This window comes from Babylonia areolata, chromosome 24, assembly GCF_041734735.1.
Source record: "Babylonia areolata isolate BAREFJ2019XMU chromosome 24, ASM4173473v1, whole genome shotgun sequence".
Lineage (NCBI taxonomy): Eukaryota > Metazoa > Mollusca > Gastropoda > Neogastropoda > Buccinidae > Babylonia > Babylonia areolata.
The window spans coordinates 6,786,149-6,811,588 of NC_134899.1; the positions used below are offsets into that span (position 1 = coordinate 6,786,149).

At 43.5% G+C, this 25,440-nt stretch overlaps 1 protein-coding gene across 1 annotated transcript in view; it reads left to right on the forward strand.

Annotated features, from left to right (window-relative positions):
• LOC143299148 (tudor domain-containing protein 3-like) overlaps window positions 1-3,508 on the forward strand; it is a 22,069-nt gene extending 18,561 nt beyond the window's left edge. Inside the window, exon 13 of the mRNA XM_076612277.1 lies at window positions 2,469-3,508. Coding sequence (XP_076468392.1) covers window positions 2,469-2,729 — 261 coding nt within the window. The 3' untranslated portion in view covers window positions 2,730-3,508. The remainder of the gene's footprint in view (window positions 1-2,468) is intronic.
• Window positions 3,509-25,440: the final 21,932 nt, after the last annotated feature.

Sequence of the window (25,440 nt, forward strand, 5' to 3'; positions counted from 1 at the left end):
CAGTCACCACTGTTGTTAGCATCACAGACCTTTTATTATTTTTTTGTTTTTCCTTTTTCCTCTTACTTTTCATTGTTCCCCTTTCTCCGACTCTTTCTCTGCCTCTTTCCTGATAAAATCAGTGTTTGTAGTACTGTGGTTGGCTTCAGTAATACAGACCTGCCAATCCATCTGTGTTGAGCAGGTTTCATCTCACCTGGTTGCAGTTGATTCTACTCTTCCCCTTGCTAAAAAAAAAAAAAAAATCATTTTCACAAGAAAAGAGGCTGTTCTGCAATCATGTGCACTGAGCTGCTTAGCTATTGTGTATATAGCGAGTGAAAAGTTAACCCTTTCACCGCCAGTCAATTTAGAGTACAAAATTGCCTTGTGCTGTGCTATAAACACAGAAAAGACCGTGTCTAAGAATAGCTGGTGATTCCCCGTGCAATGTCTAGAAAATATGGCCTATCATACCACCGAACATTAAGAGCAGTAGGTTCATGGATAACAGACCAATGTTCTGGTCGCCTTTCAGTGACATGGGTCCTCTACCTAGCCTGTGCACAAATGCGAGCTTGGTGGTGAAAGGGTTAAACAGAAGTTCTTGTCAGCAGCAGCTTCCAACTTCACTTACACAGCCATTGTGAGGAAGTGTGTGTTGGACACAGTTGCCTTGAAACTGGAAAAAAAAAAAAAAAAAAAAAGAAAAGAAAAGGAGTGATCAGAAACTGCAAAAGAAATGCATTTTTATGTTTTTGGCTGTGAAACAGCAAACGTTCTTCACAACTTCTAACTATTCCTCTCTGTTGTTGAAAACCTTCCTCCCAAGCCCAGGGTTCCCCACTCAGGAAAATCCAAGATCCCTGAAATTCTAACGAGGGTCCGGGGGCATGCTTCCCTGTAAAAAAAAGAAAAAAAAAAGAAAAAAAAGGTGCAATCTGACACAAATTAAAGTACGTTTACATCACTTTACTGCCAGTATAAAAAATCTTCAATTCACTCCGAGCACCACCAGCCTTACATCAACAGGGATGGAAAAGACATTGATACATACCAGCACTTCTCAGTTTTTGCCTTCACAGCTTCAGTAGTGTCTCACACTAACAATATTCCCAGTTAGCACTCCAACTCTAACCAAATACGACTTATGAATAAGTTCAGTTGCTCTTTGAGTTGCCACTTACAGAAAAATTTTGTATTTCACTGAAATTTTTCTTTCTTTGTGTGTGTGTGTGTGTGTGTGTGTGTGCTGAAATCCATGTTTAATTACGCATACTTAACCGTGACCCACTAGTGCAGACTCCAGCAGAGGTCCGATTCCTGACCTGTGCAAACTACTACCCGCCTATGCGGAGAAAACGAAAGTAACTACTGCTGATAACCTCCTGAAGTAGGTTACCTCCCCTTTGCATCCCTGACTAGCGCCCTGTTTTTCCGGCAGCCATCTTGACTCCTGCTCCTGTGCTCTGCATACGGCTGATTTTTTTTTTTCGTATTTTCTGTCTGTCTGTCGATTCTTTGGCGCTCTAAATCCATGTTTACTTTTCACTGAAATCCATGGATTAACTGAAAAGTGGGAGCCCTGCAAGCCTGTTCAGGATTGACAAGTCTGGAAATGCAGAACCGCTAGAAGGTGAAAGCTAGGTGTGGAGTGATGGCATAGTGGTAATGCAGAACCGCTAGAAGGTGAAAGCTAGGTGTGGAGTGATGGCATAGTGGTAATGCAGAACCGCTAGAACCTGAAAGCTAGGTATGGAGTGATGGCTTAGTGGTAAAAGCTAAAAGCTAGGTGTGGAGTGGTGGTATAGTGGTAGTGCAGAACTGCTAGAAGCTGAAAGCTAGGTATGGAGTGATGGCATAGTGGTAAAAGCTAAAAGCTAGGTGTGGAGTGGTGGTATAGTGGTAGTGCAGAACTGCTAGAAGCTGAAAGGTAGGTGTGGAGCGGTGGCCTAGTGGTAATGTACCCAGCAAGGAAGCAGGCCCCCACTCCACAAGACCCTGAGTGGTGGTCTTGGTGCTAGTCTGTAGGATGAGATGATAAACCAAGGTCCTACATGCAGCATGCACTTTGCGCATGTGAAGGCAGCCATGTCAACGAAGGGTTTGTTCTTGGCAAATTCTGTAGATAAAGCCACTCTGTTTCTGTAAGGGTTTGTGGATGTATATAGTTACGTGTGTTTGTGTTTATTTGCACTGTTAGAACTTTTTTTTGCAAACCAACACACATACATGACTGACAATTTATTATATAAATATAAGGTCACATGAAGATTGACAATCATTTAGATAGTTGAGTTGAAATGTGTTCAGCTGTTGTTTTCTATTTTCCTTTTTTTTTTTGTGGTCCTATTTTGTGCTCCACACACACACACACACACACACACACACACACACACACACAAAGGCACAACAATATACACATCATCATCAGACTGTGGCCTGGCAGTGGTTTTATCATGGTTTTAACCCCCCCCACTGTGTTCCAGAATGACAGGTATCCAGCAGGCAGTTCTGCTCAAGGTTACCATTTTCAAGACCCTAGACAGTTCAACTTCCCCCCGTCATACCCCCCTGCTGGTGACATGGACTTTGACCCAAACTGCATTCCAAAGATGGAGTTTCGTCGAGGGGGGTCAGCACCGGCCAGTCGGCAGCAGCAGCAGGGCAACTTACGTCGACCCACACAAAATTTTTATACCCCACCATCTGTGAAGAAAAGTGGGATGATTGTGGGACTTGGTTCGTGAAGCAGGGAGATGTGTTCTGTCTGATGATTTGGTGGAAATGAATGCAGTCCATTTGGGTGTGGTTGTGTATGTCCCTTACTGTCTCAGTGGGTTTTTTGGTTTGTTTTTTTTTTGTTTGTTTTTTCTCCTGGAATGATTTATGTTTTATCAAGTTGAATGAAAATTGCTGCCTGACATTTTAGGTATTGTTGCTTGAAATCTGTAGGGTTTGTCATAGTCATTGGCAATTTTTATTATTAATTTATTTATTGATTTTACAGGTTTTTGTTGTGTAAGTTCTGATTGATTTTTTGTGTATGTACACAGAGTTGTGTTCAGTGATAGAGTCATGTGCAAAGCTTTGGTTTCATTCCAAGTGAGAGACTGATGTGATCTTTTGTGCCTTTATTGAAAAGCGAAGCAGACAACAGTGTCCGTATGACTGGGGAATTCTGTACCATTTTAGTTGCTCATTGTTGTCTGCTGAAGGGTTTCAAAATGCTGAGCAGACGACAGTGTTGTATGGTTGCAGAATGTAATGTGATCTGTTAACATAAAAGTAATTTATTATTAGATATATCCAGTGACAGGGACTGCATGTTTTATTTATATGAAATGAATAAACAACACCACACAAAAACCCAGTCATTCCCACAAACCTAATACAAACCAAGTTACTGACATTGATTGAGCTACAGATGTGTTTGTACTTCAACTTAGTTCAAGTATTCAGTAAGGAATTTTTATCTGAGAAAGATAATGTGCCTTTCATTCATTTATTCTTTATTGATGAAATAAAATTCTTTCAATCACCTGGGATCTCTTCTCTTAATATGTGTGCGCGAGCATGGGTGCGTGTGTTTGTGTGTGTGTGTGTGTGTGTGTGTGTGTGTGTGTGCACATGCATGCTTGATTGCTCGATTGTGTGAGCGTGTGTTAGACAGAAGTATGTATGTTGTGTTTACTGTTGTAGTCATATCTGTGCCATCACATCTGAATCTCCGTTCCGTGGAATGTTCGTTTTACAAAAGGTGTCACAGCTTGTGGACAATGGAAAGTATTACACTACAATGAAAGTGATTGTGAGGTAACCTTCACAGGTGATTCTGGCTCCTGAGCTACAGGTAACATGAAATATAATTTCTAAAAAAGAACATGAAACAAGGATGTATTTGTTTATCTCATTATTTTACTAAAATGGGGACAAAATCATGACAGTTTTTAAAATTTAACATGAAACAAGGATGTACTTATCTCTACTTCACTAAAAGGGGGACATAATTTTGACAAATTTTATATTGTCTTTCTCTCTGTGTCTCTTTTGTCAAGTGTTCACACACACGCACAAGATTCTGATGAGACAATTCTAATCACAATTTTGCGTGAAAAGTCAAAAATATAGATTTGCAACCTAAGGCCACAAAAAACAAACAAAGAAATCTTAACATTGGTAGATAAAAATAAAACATGGTTATACTGGAAGGGGAAAAAATTGCATGGTTCATGTTCTTCTTGCAGGTGAAATTTCTTGAAAAAAATTGTATTCTGAGTATCATTTTCAAGGCTCTTGAATCTGCATCAAACCCAATGACTGGTGAATTTGTAAACCTGATTTAAAACTCTTGAAAACTGAGTCTTAAGTCTTTTCATTTGTCATTAAAAAGAAGTCTTACATACATACAAATAGACACATACACACGCTCACATGCTTTCACACACAAAGGCACACACACCACACACACACACTCGCGCGTAACAAAGCTATTCACATTGTTTATTAGCATTTCACAGTGGACGTCTAAAATACAACTGCACCGGTCAGCAAGATGAACGCTATAACTGTAGTAACATTCGATAGACACACAAGCACGTAGAAAAAATAAAGCGATGATCTGCAGCAAAATAGCCTATGATACACTTTTGAAACACTGTACATGCATATACCATCTTGACTAACGTTTTCCAATGGCTGAACATTGGAAAAACAATAAAACAAGAACAGTTATCTCTATCATGTCTTATCACTATATTGCATCAACACAGCACAGTGAATGAAACTAGCATGAAAAATGAAAATGATTATTTAGCAGCACTTCTGCGTGAATGCCACCACATTGAAAAGGCTTCAACACACACACACACACACACGGAAATGGCGAAATAATATGTGCGAGAACCTGGCAACAGCAAGGGAAAGAAAAAGGCTCTCGAGTTCACACAGGCAAAGTCTTCATCAAAGATGTTTAAGATATACTTAATTACTTACACACACACACACCACACACACACATGTATATAAATTCAGCAATTTGTCAGACACTGACATAAAACAATAGCTAGTGCACTGGTCTAACTGTTTAGCGGTGACTGCTATACATGAAACGATGGCTGTGTGAAAACTTACAGGATATAGGCTTTTGTACATGCATATAATATACACGATACCCCCAAAGACTATTGGGCCAACACAGGGTTTGATGCTACTCTTCTTTGTTCCTTCTTCTTCTTTCTTCTTTCACTTCTCTACCGCCTTCATCATAGTGAAGATTGTGTAGATTATAAGGGGGCTTTGCCTGTTGTTTGAGTCACTTGTGGCACAGTTTGCTGGGTCCAGGGGTGCTGGGGAGATGGGGATGGGTGGGGATTGGGAACTGTGGGCGGGGAGGAGGGGGGGGTGGGGGGGTGGGGGGGGGGGGGGGGGGGGGAGGGGATCAGATTTGGGACTTGAAGCCTTCCAGGGTGGGGCTGAGGGCAACCTCAGCAGGAAGGCTGTTCCAATCGGATATTGTCCTGGGGAAGAAGGACTTCTGTCTGTATAGAGTCCTGCGCTTGGGGGGGTGATACGTTGCTGGATGCGACCGTCGGGTTCCTTTGGGTGCAGAGGGGTTTGGGGAGGGTTTGTGGCACGTGCTGATGATGAGGCTTCCGTTGTGGAATTTGTAAAAGTTCATCAGCCACGCCCTTCTCCTTCGCTCTATGAGGGGGGACCACTGAAGGGTCTCCAGCATGTCTTGTGCACTGGAGGTTTTCCGATGTCGGTATGTTCCACTAGGCTACTCCTCACATTCTCCGCTTTGAGATGACCGTTGAATGTTGACAACCGAGAAAGAGATCGGACACACACACTGACAGGCAAACATAGAAACAGACATGTATGTCCGTAATGTCTACAAGATTGTTCGGGTGCATTTGATATTCCACTTGACAGTTCAAAAAACAAAAGGGAAACTAAAGAAAAGGGAAACTGAAAAGAAGAAGAAGAAACGGAGACAGAGAAACAGAGTGTGTCTGAGGACACTGGTTGCGATGCTTGTGTCCTGACGCTTCGATTTTCAGGATGACGTATTACGGTATATTCGCGTCTTTACTCAGTCGCAATATGGATGTCGCGATGGTGATACACCCACACGCGCTCTGGTTCTTTCCATCCCGACGAAGGATGAAATGTATTTCAGTTTGACTGTGTTGTATACTGTTTTTGAACTCAGCAACCGAAGAATCGGTTTAAACGTTGGACTGCTTCAGATCTAGTGTTCACCAGTGATCATGGCTCGAGGCCTCTTCAAGATCCTACAATGTGCAACACATTGTTCCTACATGGTGCGATCCGTGCACGAGTGTTCGGTGGCGTTGATCCAGGGGAAGTCACTGTTCTTGTAAAGCGAAGGATCAACTCAAATCAGAAAGCACCAAAGTCACGAACATATATATTCAATGTCCATATCCCCCGCCAACCCGTCCCTCAGGAACTCCGGATGAACGTCTCACCCAGACACTGGCAGACACCCAGGACTCCAAAGCCACGAACAAAGAAACATCACAACACCAATTAAGATAACACAGCATGACATCAACGGCGCCAGCCGATAGGTCTTTAAGTCTACCCTCAATGTTTTTATAAGAAATACATAGACGAAGAATATCAGAGATACGATGGCGTGGTTTTAAGTGGTGAGGCTTTGTAAACAGACAGTGCCAACTTCATACTCTGTCCTGTCTTGAATGGGGAACTAATGAGGACCGTAGGGAGAGTTGTAGCACTTTCACACTCACTTTTTGGAGGGACTGAAAGGAGAATTGTAGCACTTTCATACTCAGTTTTTGGAGAGACCAAAAGAAGTATTTGGAGGATTTATCTTTTCACGAAGCTGAAAGCAAACAATATCACATTGATTATTCGAATTACCACAATGAGAGATGCATATAAGTGGAAGCAAAGACCGTGACTCCGGACTGACCTAACGAAAAGAACTTCGAAATCTTAAAAAAAAAAAAAAAAAAAAAAAAAAAAAAAAAAAAGAAGAAGAAAAGATTATTATTATTTTTTTTTTTTTAAGAAGAAGAAGAAGAAGAAAGTAACAGCATCAACATTGAAAACATGGCAGATCAGGCCCGAGCCTTCAAATGACACAGAGCCATAGGCTTTTCCACAGACCCCACAACTCCTTAAGGTCTGAATCTAAACTGACCCACGTAAAAGACATCACCGAGAAGGCAAAGAAATGTGGCGTTATCTATAACGTTCAGTGCACTGACTGTGAGGAAGACTATTTTGAAGAAACAGAGAGACTACTGGGCATATGTTTCTAAGAACATCAAACCATGTGTGACTCGGCGTTCCACTGATAAGCATTGATATTGTGTCACAGAACAACGGGCAGCATCGATCTGGAAAGGACTTCAGTGATATGCACATAAACCAATTTCTGGAAAAAGAAGGTGAAAGAGGCCGTCCAAATCAAGACGAGAAAGCCTGTAGCCTCAACCGTGACACGGTCCCGGAACTCCCTTCAATAGCAATCTGGGGACTGTGGCCAGGCAACACTGTAGCAGATGTGAGCTTTGTTCACTTAATCCTCACCACCCGAGGACTCTCCTGTGCCAGTTGTGCGAGGAAGAACGTGTGAAACTACTGAAATATACAAATAAGTTCAACTATTGATTCTGATTTGTGAAACTTCATCTGTGTATAAAGAACCAGTTAGAGAGCCCAAACCACTGATTTGATTTTTCTGAGTTTCTGCTCAGTTTTGATAAACGTGTGCTCTGTCACAATTTATTTTCGGTTAGTTACGTTTCATCCGACAGGTATTGTTTTCTTAATAATTGGCTTAAAACAAACAAGGCTGCAATGAGAAGCGTTGCACAAATGAGTATCATCCACAATGGGATGACAGTGACACACGAACTACATGATGGCTGGATTACTGAGTACATATTATTGTGACGTGAACTTGGGAATACCCCGCTTATATACCAGAGGAGCCAGGAAGCAGAATGATTTCCATTGATGAACTGCATGCAGGTGGAAGGCGGGGAGCCTAATAAGCAGTTGTAAAGTGTGACTTCCTTGTCATGTTTTTAGCTAGATACCACGAGTCAGACCATGAATTGAAATGAAAATTTGTCAGTGAAGCTTTGTGCATTGAACTCTGCCATGCCTTTTACGTTCTTTCACTGACATCTGTACTGGTGGCTCCAAATCAAGTGAGTTCACATTTTTGCCTCAGTGTCTCAGCTGCAAGCTGCCCCTTGATAAATCCATCCCACGTAACAGTTCCTTCTACAAATAAATTATTTACTTTTTCATACATCATGTACCATCTGATGGCATTTTATTGTTTGAGACTCTGCTGATTTGCAAGTGTGTTAATCTTATTATGCGTTGCTCTTTAGCTTGCCTTCTGCGTTCTAGAATGGTGTTGAGTGTGTAGAGAAAGGGGTTGATGGCGGAGTTCAGCGGCAAGGCCACAATGGCCAGCGCCACGTTCAGTTCGCCAGAGACAGGAACACCACTGGTGGCCAACAGGCCCAGCAGACCGATGGGAAACCAGCAGAGAAAATCTGTGACAGCGATGGTGATGAGGCGGCGAGCGATGGTCATGTCTTTGGACGATCTGGTGGATGAATCAGGGGACATGGTGTTCTGTTTGATGGACCAGTAGATGGAGATCTGCCCCAAGGCGATCATGACAAACAGGACAAAGTTGAGAATAATCATTACAGCAAAACTGTAACTTTGACCAGCAAACTCTCGCCTGGTGATGGGAAGCGGAATGCAGATGCCCGTCTGGCCATAGAAATCCCAGTGTGAGGTCAGAGGCAGTAAAGGCACTGAGGCCAGTATGAACCCAATCATCCAAATGACGGCACATGTCACGTGGGCTGACTGTTTGGAGAAATGAAAGCGGCTGAAGGGGAATCGTAAAACCATAAAGCGGTCAAAGGTGATGAGACAGATGATGAATGCAGACACCTCACTGGACAAGAATGATAAAAATCCTGCTATTTTGCACACTACGCTCATTTTCCATTGTACATCGTTCCACAAATAAGTACCTCGATAGATCTGATCCGCCGTCCCTATGATCAAAAGGTAGATTCCCATCAAAAAGTCAGATGCACAAAGATGTGTGACGAAAACTCCAAATGCTAGCGCTTTATTGGGAACAAACCAGGATCGCAAAATGAAACTTCCAGCATTTCCCAGTACAGCCAAACCAGATAAGACAAACAGCAATATACGATAAAATGTTGAACGGAGGAGGTCATCACACGATGATATCTCATCTCTGGGAGCGTGGCAGTTGAGAATGTTGAACCCCGCAGGTAGCACTTCAGTACAACACAATTTGAAATTATCAGCATAGACTGACTGAAGGTCGGACAAACCTGAAAATATGTTCTTGGGAAGAACGGCAATATCTGAACCTCGGAGGTCAATAACCTGAAGTCTGGAAAGAACCCCAAATCTGCCTTTGATATGCTGAATATTGCAGCTAGAAAAGTTCAAAGTTTTCAAATTTGGAGATAACAACAGAAGGCTAGTATTCAGGTGTGTGAGTGAAATACGTCCCAGGTCCAATGTCTGTAGAACAGCCAGTGTAAAAGCTTGAGATATGTCTGTCTCAAATAATTCTTTAACAAGTGGGTTTCCAGCCAAAATGAGATCATGCAAGTTCAATACTGAACTAAGCTCGCTAGTCTTTATAGAACGCAGCTGGTTATCTCTCACATCAAGAGTTCTCAGGTTAGGTAGAGCTAGGCCCTTCAAATTCTGCAGACCACAGTTGGCTAAGCCGAGATAAACCAGCATTGAGTTACCTTGAACATCTGAGGGTTTCATCATGGAAAAGTTAGCATCCAGGAATCGAAGCTCCGGATAATCAGTGGTGAGAAATGACCTTGAGCAGTAAAAGGCCCAACCATAACAGACGCAGCCTGAAGGACAGCGGACATGACAGAACAGCTCGTCATCACGCTGTGGACAATGGAACACACCGTCACACATGTGGTCAGGATGCAGGCACACTTCTGAAGAACGGCAGCGGTAGAAGCCAGGGCAGGCATACCGCTCACAACCCATTTCATCCATTTTCCCTGGACAGTCAATGACTCCGTTGCAGCGCACAAAGACAGGAAGGCAGTAACCCCAAGATGCACAATAGAAATGACTGTCAGGACAGAGGGAGGATGATGAAGAATCCTCGGTGGTTGTGAGGTTTGCAATGTCCAGGTAGGACTTGGTGTCAAAATGAACGATGGCTGGACCGGAGGGACTGAAGATATGGACATCTCGCCATTTGCGGCATTCAGCTTCGTCAAGGCCGTTGATACACTGTTTTTGCTGGTCACACACTTGGCTTTCTGGAATGCACTGTTTGGAACACACATACACACACAGACACACACACACATAGAAGCGCGCATACGTGTGCACACACACTCACACACACGCATACACATACGCACGCACATGATTAAATGTTTGTTGACGCCTATTTTATAATCTGTGAAATGTACTATTAGCATGTTACATTCCATTTGACCTATGATTATAAATGTGATGATTGGTTTGTGTTGATATTATTACCATATGTTATCGAGTCATAGTGTTATTTCTCATGATGAGATGATAATCTACACTCGTCTTGACTTGGAGTGGGTGGTCAAAATATTCACAGACCATGGACATTTTCCTGCCTGAACATTTCATTCCATCAACAGAAAAGGATTTTATTTTTTCAGTACAGTACGAGCGTATCCTCGTCATGAACGAACACACACACACACACACACACACACACACACACACATATATATATATATATATATATATATATATATATATATATATATATATGCGAACAATTCGTTGTTTTTTTCTTATTTCATTATTTATCAGCATGCAATCTTCAACTGGTTTACGCAGCAGACTGTATCTGTATTACCTGCTTGCCCCCACAGTGAAAGTGGGACCATCCACAGGGAGGAAAGTGACAGAAAGTTTCGTCACTGTGGTCCCCGCAGTCAGGACGGTGGTCACACAGCAACGTGTACGGCACATGCTGCAGGCCGTTGCTGCAGAGGAAGGAGGGTGGCAGAGGGGTGAGGGGGGCGGAACAGGAGTGGGGGGAGGAGGGGTGCGTGGCCCAACAACCACTGGACTCATCGCAGGCCAGGAAGGTGTGAGTCACGTGACCATCCCGGCACTCCACCACGCTCACGTTAGACCCCCAGCTGTCCACGGGCAGCGTGTTGATGGACATATGTGCCTCGCTGTACGACTGGCTTACCGCCTGGCCTTCGTCATTGATCTGACAGAGAACGGACTGCAGCCGATGGTTTTCACAGTATAGCTGAAGCTGGAAGACAATGAGGTTATGACGGATTGCCAGCAGAGCACATCCGCTTTCATCTTGAGAAGACTTCATTTGCATGTAATATGCAATGGTGCCGTCAGTCCACTGAAATACTTTCCGATACCTGCACACAGATGACGTTCTTCATTTACAACCCAAGTGCCCAGAGAGAGACAACAGCAGCAGCAGCAACACTGACAGCAGTCATCACATCAACAGCAGCCTCCAACCAGAAAGAATGCATTTTGTAGCCAGCATCAATACTGAATGATTATGGTAGCTTTAGAGATTACACTAGCCAGGGTGGTATCATCAGAAAAACTGACGACTGAAACAGATGTGTGGATGGGTGTACAGTCATCTGTAAAAAGTGTGAAACAGAAGTAGTGACATAATAATGATAATTGCAATGTTTTTAAAAGCGAATATGTGAAATGCTTTTATTTCAGAACATATGTTTATTACTCTTGTTTAATCAAGTTATCCGCGTGTGTGAGGTGGGGGTGGGTGGGGGGGGGGGGGGTGCGGTGCGGGTGTGTGCTGATTATCTGGTTGTGGTTTTCCGCAATTCATCTTTATTCTTATCTTATCTGTCTATTATAATCAATGTGCAGTATAGTAGGCTATGTTTATAATTATATTCAAATAATGTTTCTTAATTCTTTCTGTTTTTACATTAAGAATACTAGTTATTACCTGCAGTGTGTGGATGTATGTATGAAACGATGTATGTGATATTTTTTATATTTGTATATTCGTAATATTTGTTGGGGCTGTTGTTGGCTTTTACAGTTATGGTCCCCATGTTGTTTACTTGTCTATGTTGTGATAATGCACCTGACCAAATTTCTCCAGTTGGAGATAATAAAGTTATTCTTATCTTATCTTATCTTATCTTATCTTATCTTAATAATGTACATTTATGTAGCGCCCTTTCTCTCCAAGAGCTCAGGGCACTTTACATGAAAGAAAAATATTACAAGTTACATAAAACATTCATGACCACTCTTTCTCAAAACCCCTCCCCCCTCCACCCCCAACACACTCTCCCTTTCCCACTCTTCATACAGCTAAAGTGAGCTGACATGGGTAGTGCTGGAGAACAAGGAAGCCGAGAGTGTCTTGTAGATAGGTTTTAAAAAGAAGAGTTTTTAGTGATGAACAAAAAAACAGAAATAGAATCAGACGCACGGATATGATGAGGAAGGTTGTTCCAGATGTGAAGAGCAGCAAAGAAGAAAGAACGTTCACCATAGGTTCTTGTACTGACACGAGGAAATTTCAAAAGGTAACAGTCAGAGGAAGAGCGGAGATTTCTTGCGGGAGTGTAAACACTGATACTGTCAGAAAGATATGTAGGTCCTGCAGAGTGGAAAGCAGAAAAGCAGAGACATGCAACTTTGTATTTAATTCTCGCGTCAATGGGGAGCCAATGTAGAGTGCGGAGGTGATGAAAAATGTGATCAGTACGTGGGACTTTGAGAGTCAGACGAGCAGCATTGTTTTGAAGTTTAATTCGCTGAAGAATATTATGTGGACAGCCTATGAGAAGAGAATTACAGTAGTCGATTCGTGACAGCACAAAAGCAGAAATAAGAGTTTAAGTAGTTTCAATAGAAAGGTACTGATGAATAGAGCTGATGCGACGAAGTTCACATTTGACTATGCGTATCAGATTTACTACCTGAGCATGCATGCTGAGGTTTGAGTCAAGAATGACTCCAAGGTTCCTTGCTAATTTAGAAAACTGAACTGTGGCATCACCAACCACAATAGAGGCAGGACAAAAAAAGTAGATGTGGACATTCTTGCAGAGGAAATAATCATTGCTTCTCTTTTGTCATCATTTAACTTTAGTTTGTTGAATGTCATCCAGAATCTAACATCGAGAATACAATCCTGCATTGACAGAACCAGACTGTGTACTTGGTTTGGTTCTGCAGACTTTTGTAGCTGAGTATCATCAGCAAAAGTGTGGTGAAGATCATAATGGCCAGAAATGACAGAAAGAGGAGCAGTGTACAGAACGAACAGAACGGGGCCCAGGACAGAGCCTTGTGGCACTCCATAGGAGATCAGGGTTGGATCAGACCTAATGTTATTAACAGAGACAATCTAGGAGTGGTTGGAAAGGTATGAAGAAAACCAACTCAGAACTGTTGAGTGATTCCCCAAAACATGTTCATTTCTGGAAAGGAGTTTACTGTGGACACACATGACACACCTTGAGGGTTCGGAATGATCTTTTGTGTTCAGAATGATCTTCGTTAGACACACAAAAAGCCAGTTTGTTTATCAGTGATATTCATTTAAATCATTTTCCTTCTTATTTCAATCAGTTGCTCACTAATTTCAGTCATTTGCCTTATTATTTCAGTCAAGTGACTTCCATTTATATGTCAACCCTAAAATCGCCTCTTTGTGATCGTCTGTGCTATAAGCAACATGATTTTGCCTTCTACGTACAATCCGTTTTGTTGTGCTTGAATGTTTTTAGTTTTATGTTTAAGTTTTTTTTTTCTCGGGGTGGACCAAAAACTGACCAGCACGCTGGGTTTGTGCATAAGCCAGGCTTCTGCTCCCGCCACCCTTTCCTTTCTGAGCAGATGTGGTGCAATGTACATGGATCAGTCCACAAAGCTATGACACCTCCTTGAAACTGAAACTGAAACTGAAAGTGGACGAAACTCACACGTCAGGCAGGGTGAAGGCCGTCATCTGAAGCCCGACATAGCAGTAGGCAATCCACTCTCCGCGTAAGACCCGCACCACGTCAGACCACACGTCATGCGTGGTGAGACTGGCCAAACTACCCCCTCTGTCATAGCACATCCTCTTCGCTTCTCTAAAAGTGATGTTCTTCCGTGGGTTGACATGCACAAAGCAAGAGTTGCTGGCCCTGAAGGTTCCCAGAGGACAGAGGTCACTAGTGTAGGAGCAGCCAGCCTCGTCTCTGCCATCCGAGCATTCCAGCTCCAGGTTGCAGTGAAGATGCTGCTGAAAGTCCGGCCAGTGGGGCACAGAGCAGTTCCACGTGCCGTCGGCAAGCTTCTCTGGTGGTGCTGAGCTGTTGTGGAACGAAAAGTGAAGTCTGAAGCCAGTCAGAACTGACCTGAAGGCGGCGGTGTCGTCTGATTGAGGTTCTGAATAGAAATGAATAAAGAACCTCTCTGTGTGGTAGACATTGGGAGAAGGGTAAATTGCCTGACAAGCTGTCCAGGTGAGAGAGGATTCGGACTGATTGCCTAGAAATAGTGCGATCTTGTCGCCGAACTGGCAGAACCAGTGGTCAAGGCCCAGCACATCAATGTCGAGAAAACTGAGCATCACAAGGTGATCGTGAGGAACAGCAACTTCCGCCCAGGAATCCAGGTCACGACCTCCGTACTTGGTTTCCCCATTCCAGTTGCTTGTTTGGATGAAACCTGAAACACACACACACACACACACACACACACACACACACACACACACACACACACACACACACATCGCTGATGAACTCATTCACTATGCATGTAAGCACACTCACAAGTGTGCACAGGCAAACGCAGGTTTCCAGCTAAATCATCCTTTAATTCCTATTACATTTTTCAGCATGGAGAGAGGAAATAAATGTTTCATGCCAAACACATAACATAACAAAGAATCCACGTTTATATTTTCTCAGTTTCAGCAGATCATTGTTACTGACTTGAAATACAAAATAGGGATTGAAACAGTATTCCAAAGCTATTATACAAACAACAACAAACCTGTTGAAAAATGTTTGTCATGGCTGTTCTTTTATGACATGAAATTCGCACCGAATTACCGAAATATTGTGTTCCTTGCAGAAATATTCCTAAAACACGTGGGAGGCCACCCAGATTTGTTGGGATGTTTATGACGTAGATTTCACTCCATTTACTCAAATTAAGCACACTTACCGGACATAGCAGAGATTCTGACAATCTCGATAACACTGGTGTTTTCCTGTGCTTTGGTGGTGACATCTTGCAAATGTGTTGTCTGATGGGTGACATTTCCTTCACCAGTTGAATTAAAGTCACTCTCGCCAGAAGCAATGCCTGTGGTGTTGGCATCAGATTTAGTTTCACCGTGTTTCAAAAAGACTAACTCTGAAACTGTCGATGTTTCTGCTGGAGTCTTTGTCATTGCAACTGAAGAGTTCTGAGTTTCATTAAAGGAGGCAATAGGAGACAGTTGCTGATTTATGAAGACTAGGACAGTCAGTACATTTAGGTACAACATTTTAAAAGTTTATGTCATGACCATTAGCAGAAATCTGGTGGAAATGTTTAGAAAACGAGAAAGAAAAAAAGTTCTCTGCATTTGTAAAGTTCTCTTCGCAGAATGGAAAGAGGATGAACTAAAACATGTGATTTTATAAAAACAGAATGCGACGAAAAAAGAAAAGGAAAAAAAGAATCCCTTAAAACTGACTGAAAGGAACCCCTGATAACGTTTGGTTTTAATTGCTATATGTGCTTATATCTATATTCTCTGCAAATCTGTTTTTGATTAGCAGTTGTAGTTCAAAATCAGGGAAAAGGGAATGTCCACTTGTAAGGCTGCACAGACTTAAACTTTATACTGTCCTACAACATGTATCCCATGAACGATTTGAAACTGAATTAAGTCACACGAATATCACGAATAAAACCTCGCATCCACGGCCGGACTTGAGTTGTGAAGTGCGGGTGTGGTCACCAGACAAGTTAGACACGAACTGACCAGCCGATACAGCCAGCACGCACACTCACACCGTGATGCCAAGGTGTCGCCCTCTGACAAGGTACAACTCGCGTGTCCCCCGTCCTGCTGTCACGGCTGACAGAACACAACGTTCACGTTGGACCCAGCACACTTCCTCTCTCTCCGTCTCTGTCGGCCTCACAACCTTTGGAGACAGACCTTGCAGGCCATCGGCTCTGGCTGCAGGGGAATGATTGACAGTACGTCTGATGCTGCGCGTGCAAAACGCCCCCGCCCTACCCGCTCACACCCCTTGCTGTGTGTGTGTGTGTGTGTGTGTGTGTGTGTGTGTGTGTGTGCGTGTGTGTGTGTATGTGTTTCTGTGAAGTGTGTGTGAGTGTGTGTGTATGTGTGTGTGTGTTTCTGTGAAATGTGTGTGCGTGTGTGTGTGTATGTGTTTCTGTGGTGTGTGTGTGTGTGTGTGTGTGTGTGTGTGTGTTTCTGTGAAATGTGTGTGCGTGTGTGTGTGTATGTGTTTCTGTGAAGTGTGTGTGTGTGTGTGTGTGTTTCTGTGAAATGTGTGTGTGTGTGTGTGTGTGTGTGTGTGTGTGTGTGTTTGAGCGAATGTAAGCTGTGCAGACATCACGCATGCGCGAATCACCTTTACACGCATACCATTGCACACACACACACACACACACACACACAGGTTCTGATATGACTACACTAGCAGATTGTAATACTGAGCTCGCTAGAAAAAATGAAACAGGATTCGCTGGAAAGAACACCAGCATCATCGCTTTAGAACGGTTTACTGTGTATGGCAGTGGTTAGGATTTGTTTTGTTTTGTTTTGTTTCTGTTTGAGGGACGCGGGGTCGGGGAGGGTGAGAGGGAGGGCGGGGTTGGAGCACTGAGCAGGTGATTATTCAAATTCATTTTTTATTTATTCATGTCTTACCTGAAGCTGCATTCTGTAGATTTATCGGGTGCAGGAGTCACCTGCCGCATGGCATATTTCCAAAGCAGTTTTTGACTCTGAAATTGATGACTGAAATGTGGGTCGTGTTTGATTGCGTGCATTGCAGTTCATTTTCTGACATCTACCGCTAGTTTGTCTAATGTTCTCTGTCGGGAGTGTGTGAAGGATGTCCTCATGACACACGCACTCAGAGACCTGGATTCTGCAATCTATCTCTGCCGCCAGCGTCCAGCTTTTACAGTCACACAAACAGTACGGGAGCATTAGCGAAATGTAGACCTATTATTGTGCCTTCAACTAAATCTAATGGAACTACTCTTCTAGACATTCAGTATCGCAGTGACAAAGTCCACATGCTGTGTCCTGTTTGGGTTTCTTTTCCGGAGCCGCCATATTGATGGTAATGGCCGACGGGCGCAATAGCCGAGTGGTTAAAGCGTTGGACCGTCAATCTGAGGGTCCCGGGTTCGAATCACGGTGACGGCGCCTGGTGGGTAAAGGGTGGAGATTTTTACGATCTCCCAGGTCAACATATGTGCAGACCTGCTAGTGCCTGAACCCCCTTCGTGTGTATATGCAAGCAGAAGATCAAATACGCACGTTAAAGATCCTGTAATCCATGTCAGCGTTCGGTGGATTATGGAAACAAGACATACCAGCATGCACCCCCCGAAAACGGAGTATGGCTGCCTACATGGCGGGGTAAAAACGGTCATACACGTAAAAGCCCACTCGTGTGCATACGAGTGAACGCAGAAGAAGAAGAAGAAGATGGTAATGGCCGCTCCAAGGTATTGGAAGTAAGTTATCCATTTCTTTTAGCGTCGTTGCAATCAGTGTGACGTCAACAGCTGCATGTTTACTGGACATGACTAGTGATGAGACAGACGGAACAGAGAAAGAAGGAAACAAATGAGACAGGTGACTGAGACACTGGCTGTAATTATTGTACAATATATGACAGTCTTTTACCTGCATTGATTTGATCCCGATGAGAGGAAGGGAACAGTTCACGGGGAGGGATGTCATTATGATCATTCAGGGGAAGGGATGTCATTATAATCATTCAGGGGAAGGGATGTCATTATAATCATTCAGGGGGAGGGATGTCATTATAATCATACAGGGGAAGGGATGTCATTATAATCATTCAGGGGAGGGATGTCATTATAATCATTCAGGGGAAGGGATGTCATTATGATCATTCAGGGGAATGTCATTATAATCATTCAGGGGATGTCAATGTAATCACTCAGGGAGAGGGATGTCATTATAATCATTCAGGGGAAGGGAAATCATTATAATCATTTATGGAGAGGGATGTCATTATAATCATTCGGGGGGGATGGATGTCATTATAATCATTTATGGAGAGGGATGTCATTATAATCATTCAGGGGGATGGATGTCATTATAATCATTTATGGAGAGGGATGTCGTTATAATCATTCGGGGGGATGGATGTCATTATAATCATTTGTGGAGAGGGATGTCATTATAATCATTCGGGGGGATGGGAAGTCATTATAATCATTTATGGAGAGGGATGTCATTATAATCATTCAGGGGGATGGATGTCATTATAATCATTTATGGAGAGGGATGTCATTATAATCATTCGGGGGGATGGATGTCATTATAATCATTTGTGGAGAGGGATGTCATTATAATCATTCGGGGGGATGGATGTCATTATAATCATTTATGGAGAGGGATGTCATTATAATCATTCGGGGGGATGGATGTCACTATAATCATTTATGGAGAGGGATGTCATTATAATCATTCGGGGGGATGGATGTCATTATAATCATTTATGGAGAGGGATGTCATTATAATCATTCGGGGGGATGGATGTCATTATAATCATTTATGGAGAGGGATGTCATTATGATCATTCAGGGGGAGGGATGTCATTAAATCATTTATGGAGAGGGATGTCATTATAATCATTCAGGGGGAGGGATGTCATTATAATCATTTATGGAGAGGGATGTCATTTTCATCATTCAGGGGGAGGGATGTCATTAAATCATTTATGGAGAGGGATGTCATTATAATCATTCAGGGGGAGGGATGTCATTAAATCATTTATGGAGAGGGATGTCATTTTCATCATTCAGGGGGAGGGATGTCATTAAATCATTTATGGAGAGGGATGTCATTATAATCATTCAGGGGGAGGGATGTCATTAAATCATTTATGGAGAGGGATGTCATTATAATCATTCAGGGGGAGGGATGTCATTATAATCATTTATGGAGAGGGATGTCATTATAATCATTCGGGGGGGATGGATGTCATTATAATCATTCAGGGGGAGGGATGTCATTATAATCATTTATGGAGAGGGATGTCATTATAATCATTCGGGGGGATGGATGTCATTATAATCATTTATGGAGAGGGATGTCATTATAATCATTCAGGGGGATGGATGTCATTATAATCATTTATGGAGAGGGATGTCATTATAATCATTCAGGGAGAGGGATGTCATTAAATCATTTATGGAGAGGGATGTCATTATAATCATTCAGGGGGAGGGATGTCATTATAATCATTTATGGAGAGGGATGTCATTATAATCATTCAGGGAGAGGGATGTCATTAAATCATTTATGGAGAGGGATGTCATTATAATCATTCAGGGGGAGGGATGTCATTAAATCATTTATGGAGAGGGATGTCATAATCATTCAGGGAGAGGGATGTCATTAAATCATTTATGGAGAGGGATGTCATTATAATCATTCAGGGGGAGGGATGCATTTATGATCATTCAAGGTGGGGCGGGGGGCGGGGGGGGGGGGGGGGGGGGGGTGGAGGGGGGGGGTCATTATAATCATTCAGAGAGAGAGAGAGACAAAATCCAGATAATCCAGACAATTATAAAAGACAAGAGTATTGAAATCATAACTGTTCTGCGATTATTCATTGTTTGCAAAACAAAAGTCTGGGTGACGTTTCAGAGACAGAATGTTTTGCCAAACACTGAGGTTAGGTATACAGGCTGAAAGCAAGCAGCACTGAGCTGTTCTACTGATATGGGGTATTGTCTGTTCCTTATTTCGTTTTCTTCCCTGCTGAAAGCCAACCCGTCATAACAGGGCCACCAGGGCTGAAAAAACTGTAAATCTCGATCACATGGAATACCCCCAAAGCAGCAACAAGAAAAGCAACTAAAATCACAACTAGAAAAAAACGAAAATTAGACACAAGTCCAGTCAAAGTAATGCACGTATACCTCAAACACGTTTCTGACATTTATCATTCTGTCAATTCTTTCGTCAGAGAATTAGACGAAACCCAACTAGCCTGATCATAAACATAATTGTATATAATTCAGAAAATCATACATGATAAGAGGCATACAGAACCAAAACCATTGCCACCGGGCTTCTCACATATCCTACATGCAAAACCGAATACAAAATAGTAGGAATGCTCAAAGACAAAGACAGCAATATCCAAGGCTTTATGGGAAAAGATGAAAAAAGGAAGAGACGACAAAAAGAAAAGAAAAAGTCATAGACAAAGAGAGCGATAGAAACAACAGAATTTCCAGCACAAAGTTTCCAGAAGGTGGGATAGTGTGTGTACTGAAAGAGCCCGAAGCAGGCAACTGTGTGCAGTGTCAGAGCGACAACGCCCTTTACAATGTAGAATTGCTTCCAGGGTTTCGTGTTCTCGGAGCTAAGAGCATTGAATTGTTTACAACAGTTTGAGGGGGCTGTGAAGCAGAGGAAACAAAAGTAAGTGTGCTTCAGCTGTCCGGTGCCATGCACTGCACAATTCTCACACAAGGAAACGACCTGAAGGAGAGAGGAGGGTGGGGTGGGGTTGGGGATGGGGGTTGTTCTCTTTTTACACTTCACATCTCATGTTGCAGCGGTCTCACGTTTTTTGAGAGTTGGCTGGTTTGTGATTGTGATACTTTTTTCAAGCGTTGCTCTTTAGCTTGCCTTCTGCGTTCTAGAATGGTGTTGAGCGTGTAGAGAAAGGGGTTGATGGCGGAGTTCAGCGGCAAGGCCACAATGGCCAGCGCCACGTTCAGTTCGCCAGAAACAGGAACACCACTGGTGGCCAACAGGCCCAGCAGACCGATGGGAAACCAGCAGAGAAAATCTGTGACAGCGATGGTGATGAGGCGGCGAGCGATGGTCATGTCTTTGGACGATCTGGTGGATGAATCAGGGGACATGGTGTTCTGTTTGATGGACCAGTAGATGGAGATCTGCCCCAAGGCGATCATGACGAACAGGACAAAGTTGAGAATAATCATTACAGCAAAACTGTAACTTTGACCAGCAAACTCTCGCCTGGTGATGGGAAGCGGAATGCAGATGCCCGTCTGGCCATAGAAATCCCAGTGTGAGGTCAGAGGCAGTAAAGGCACTGAGGCCAGTATGAACCCAATCATCCAAATGACGGCACATGTCACGTGGGCTGACTGTTTGGAGAAATGAAAGCGGCTGAAGGGGAATCGTAAAACCATAAAGCGGTCAAAGGTGATGAGACAGATGATGAATGCAGACACCTCACTGGACAAGAATGATAAAAATCCTGCTATTTTGCACACTACGCTCATTTTCCATTGTACATCGTTCCACAAATATGTACCTCGATAGATCTGATCCGCCGTCCCTATGATCAAAAGGTAGAATCCCATCAAAAAGTCAGATGCACAAAGATGTGTGACTAATACCCCAAATCCTATTGCTCTACTGGGAACAACATAGGTCCGCAAAATGAAACTTCCAGCATTTCCCAAGACAGCCAAACCAGATAAGACAAACAGCAATATACGATAAAATGTTGAACGGAGGAGGTCATCACACGATGATATCTCATCTCTGGGAGCGTGGCAGTTGAGAATGTTGAACCCCGCAGGTAGCACTTCAGTACAACACAATTTGAAATTATCAGCATAGACTGACTGAAGGTCGGACAAACCTGAAAATATGTTCTTGGGAAGAACGACAATATCTGAACCTCGAAGATCAATAACCTGAAGTTTGGAGAGAACCCCAAAACCGCCTTTGATATGCTGAATATTGCAGTTAGAAAAGTTCAATATTTTGATATTCGGGAATAATGATAGTATACTGGAATTTAGGTATGTGAGTGAAATACGTCCCACATTTAAGGTCTGTAGAGTATTCAGTACGAAATACTGAGATCTGCCAGTCTGAAATATTTCTTTAATAAGCGGATTCCCAGCTAAAAAAAGTTCATGCAAGTTCAATACTGATCTGAGCTCGCTAGTCTTTATAGAACGCAGCTGGTTATCTCTCACATCAAGAGTTCTCAGGTTAGGCAGAGCTAGGCCCTTCAGATTCTGCAGACCACAGTTGGCTAAGCCGAGACAAACGAGCATTGAGTTACCTTGAACATCTGAGGGTTTCATCATGGAAAAGTTAGCATCCAGGAATCGAAGCTCCGGATAGTCAGTGGTGAGAAATGACCTTGAGCAGTAAAAGGCCCAACCATAACAGACGCAGCCTGAAGGACAGCGGACATGACAGAACAGCTCGTCATCACGCTGTGGACAATGGAACACACCGTCACACATGTGGTCAGGATGCAGGCACACTTCAGAAGAACGGCAGCGGTAGAAGCCAGGGCAGGCATACTGCTCACAACCCATTTCATCCGTTTTCCCTGGACAGTCAATGACTCCGTTGCAGCGCACAAAGACAGGAAGGCAGTACCCGTCAGGTTCACACTGGAAATGAGTGTCAGGACAGAGGGGGGATGATGACGTGTTGGTGGCTGTGATCTTTGTGATGGTCAGGTAGTGACTGTCAAAGTTCACAACGGCTGGTGGAAGGGCGCTGAATATGTTGACAGTTCGCCATATGCGACACTCGGCTTCATCAAGGCCGTTGATACACTGTTTTTGCTGGTCACACACTTGCTTTAGTGGAATACACTGTTTTGAACACACACACACACACACACACACACACACACACACACATATATATATATATATATAATATATATATGTGTGTGTGTGTGTGTGTGTGTGTGTGTGTGTATACATACACACACACACTCACTCACACACGTGCACAGACAGACAGACACACAGAGGCACACACACATACACAGACAAACATACACACTCACACACACACACACACACACAGAGGGGTGGGCGTAGCGGGGCAGGGGCTGCTGCTGGCATGATGCCACAACCAACAAAGGGCACTGAAGTGTTGCAGTGACCATTGTCAATTGAATTCTCATTGTTTGTGATATGAGTTATGAACAAAACCTGCAAATGAAAACAGTTCATGCAATCTTTAGCATCAGGAGTTATTTCACAGTGTGTTGTCAACTGGATCCTTTAAAGTCATTGTTAGTGTTATGAGTTATGAACAAAACCTAGAACAGTAAATAGTTCATGCAATCTTTATCGTCAGGTGTTATTTCTCAGCATACAATCTTGAACAGCTTTATACACCAGATTATACTATTTTCCGATATCATTATCAGCATGCAATCTTCAACAGGTGTATGCAGCAGACTGTATCTGTATTACCTGCTTGCCCCCACAGTGAAAGTGGGACCATCCACAGGGAGGAAAGTGACAGAAAGCTTCGTCACTGTTGTCCCCGCAGTCAGGACGGTGGTCACACAGCAACGTGTACGGCACGCGCTGCAGGCCGTTGCTGCAAGGGAAGGAGGGTGGCAGAGGGGTGAGGGGGGCGGAACAGGAGTGGGGGGAGGAGGGGTGTGTGGCCCAACAACCACCGGACTCATCGCAGGCCAGGAAGGTGTGGGTCACGTGACCGTCCCGGCACTCCACCACGCTCACGTTCAACGACCAGTTGTCCAAGGGAAGCGTGCTGAGCGAGCTGTGTGCCTCGTGGTATGACCGGCTTTCTGCTGTTGTCTCTGTCTTCACCTGACAGAGAACGTACCAGTACACAGGCTTTTCACAGTTGGCCCACAAGTGCATCGTCACTGTTAACTGAGGAAGATCCCATATGGCGCATCCACTTTCGTCCTGTGAACTGTGCATTGCCAGGTAATATGCGATTGTGCCGTCACTCCACTGGAACATGTTATGATACCTGCACAGCGCATAATATATGATCATCAAAGTAACCACATTACACCATGTTCCTTTATAAAACAAAATAATTTCTGTATGACCTCAATGGCAGCAACAACAGCAGCAGATGCAGCAGATTATTAGATTACACATTGTGTAAACGTCAGGACTGACAACATTTCCTCACCCCTATATTTGTTTATTGTATCTATTCATTTCAATTCCATTTTATGTTAATGTGTTTACAACCCGAGGGTATGGTCTTCTTTGCATATGTACAAAGAACCTAAACAAAATCACGGCAACAGCACTCAAGATTTTATGAATCATTCATCTGCCATGAAAAGAGTGTGTAAACTTTTTTTTCTTGTTTTCACATTAATTTCCTACGCTGTTCTTTCTGGACTACTAGAGACAATTGGTACAGTGTGTGGACACTTACACGTCAGGCAGGATGAATGATGTCATCTGAAGCCCGATCACCGTGAAACGAACCCACTCAGCCCGTAAGATCAATCTGGCGTGAAACCACTCGCCAAAGCTGGGAAGACTGGCCACAATGCCTCCCCTGTCATGACACATACTCTTTGCTTCGTTCCCCGTGATTCTCCTCCGTGCGTTGACATGCATGAAACAAGAGTTGCTGGCCCTGAAGGTTCCCAGAGGACAGAGGTCACTGGTGTAGGAGCAGCCAGCCTCGTCTCTGCCATCCGAGCATTCCAGCTCCAGGTTGCAGTGAAGATGCTGCTGAAAGTCCGGCCAGTGGGGCACAGAGCAGTTCCACGTGCCGTCGGCAAGCTTCTCTGGTGGTGCTGAGCTGTTGTGGAACGAAAAGTGAAGTCTGAAGCCGGTCCTACTTGCTCTTACGAATTCGGGCGGGGCTGTTTCCAGTGCAGAGAGCAGGTGAAGGAAGAACCTGTCTGTATGGTAAACATGGGGAGCGGGGTAAATCACCTCACAGGCTGTCCAGGCGAGACTGGATTCAGATTTCGTGCTCAGAAACAATCTGACCATGTCTTTGCAACCCTCATCCCCAAAGCCTGCCAGTTCGATGTCGAGAAAACTCAACATAACGATATGTTCACGTGGAACTGAGACATCTTCCCAGGAATCCAGGTTAAGATCATGATAGCCGCTATATCCGTTCCAGTTTCTTGTTTGGACTAAACCTTGAACACAAACACACACACACATATGCACGCACGCATGCACGCACACACACGCGCACGCACGCATGGACACACACACACACACACACACAGAGTGGTATTAATGTACCTTACAGATCATTATGGGCATGGACAGACAGTGCAGTACGTATTTTCTAAATTCACTGATCACTTA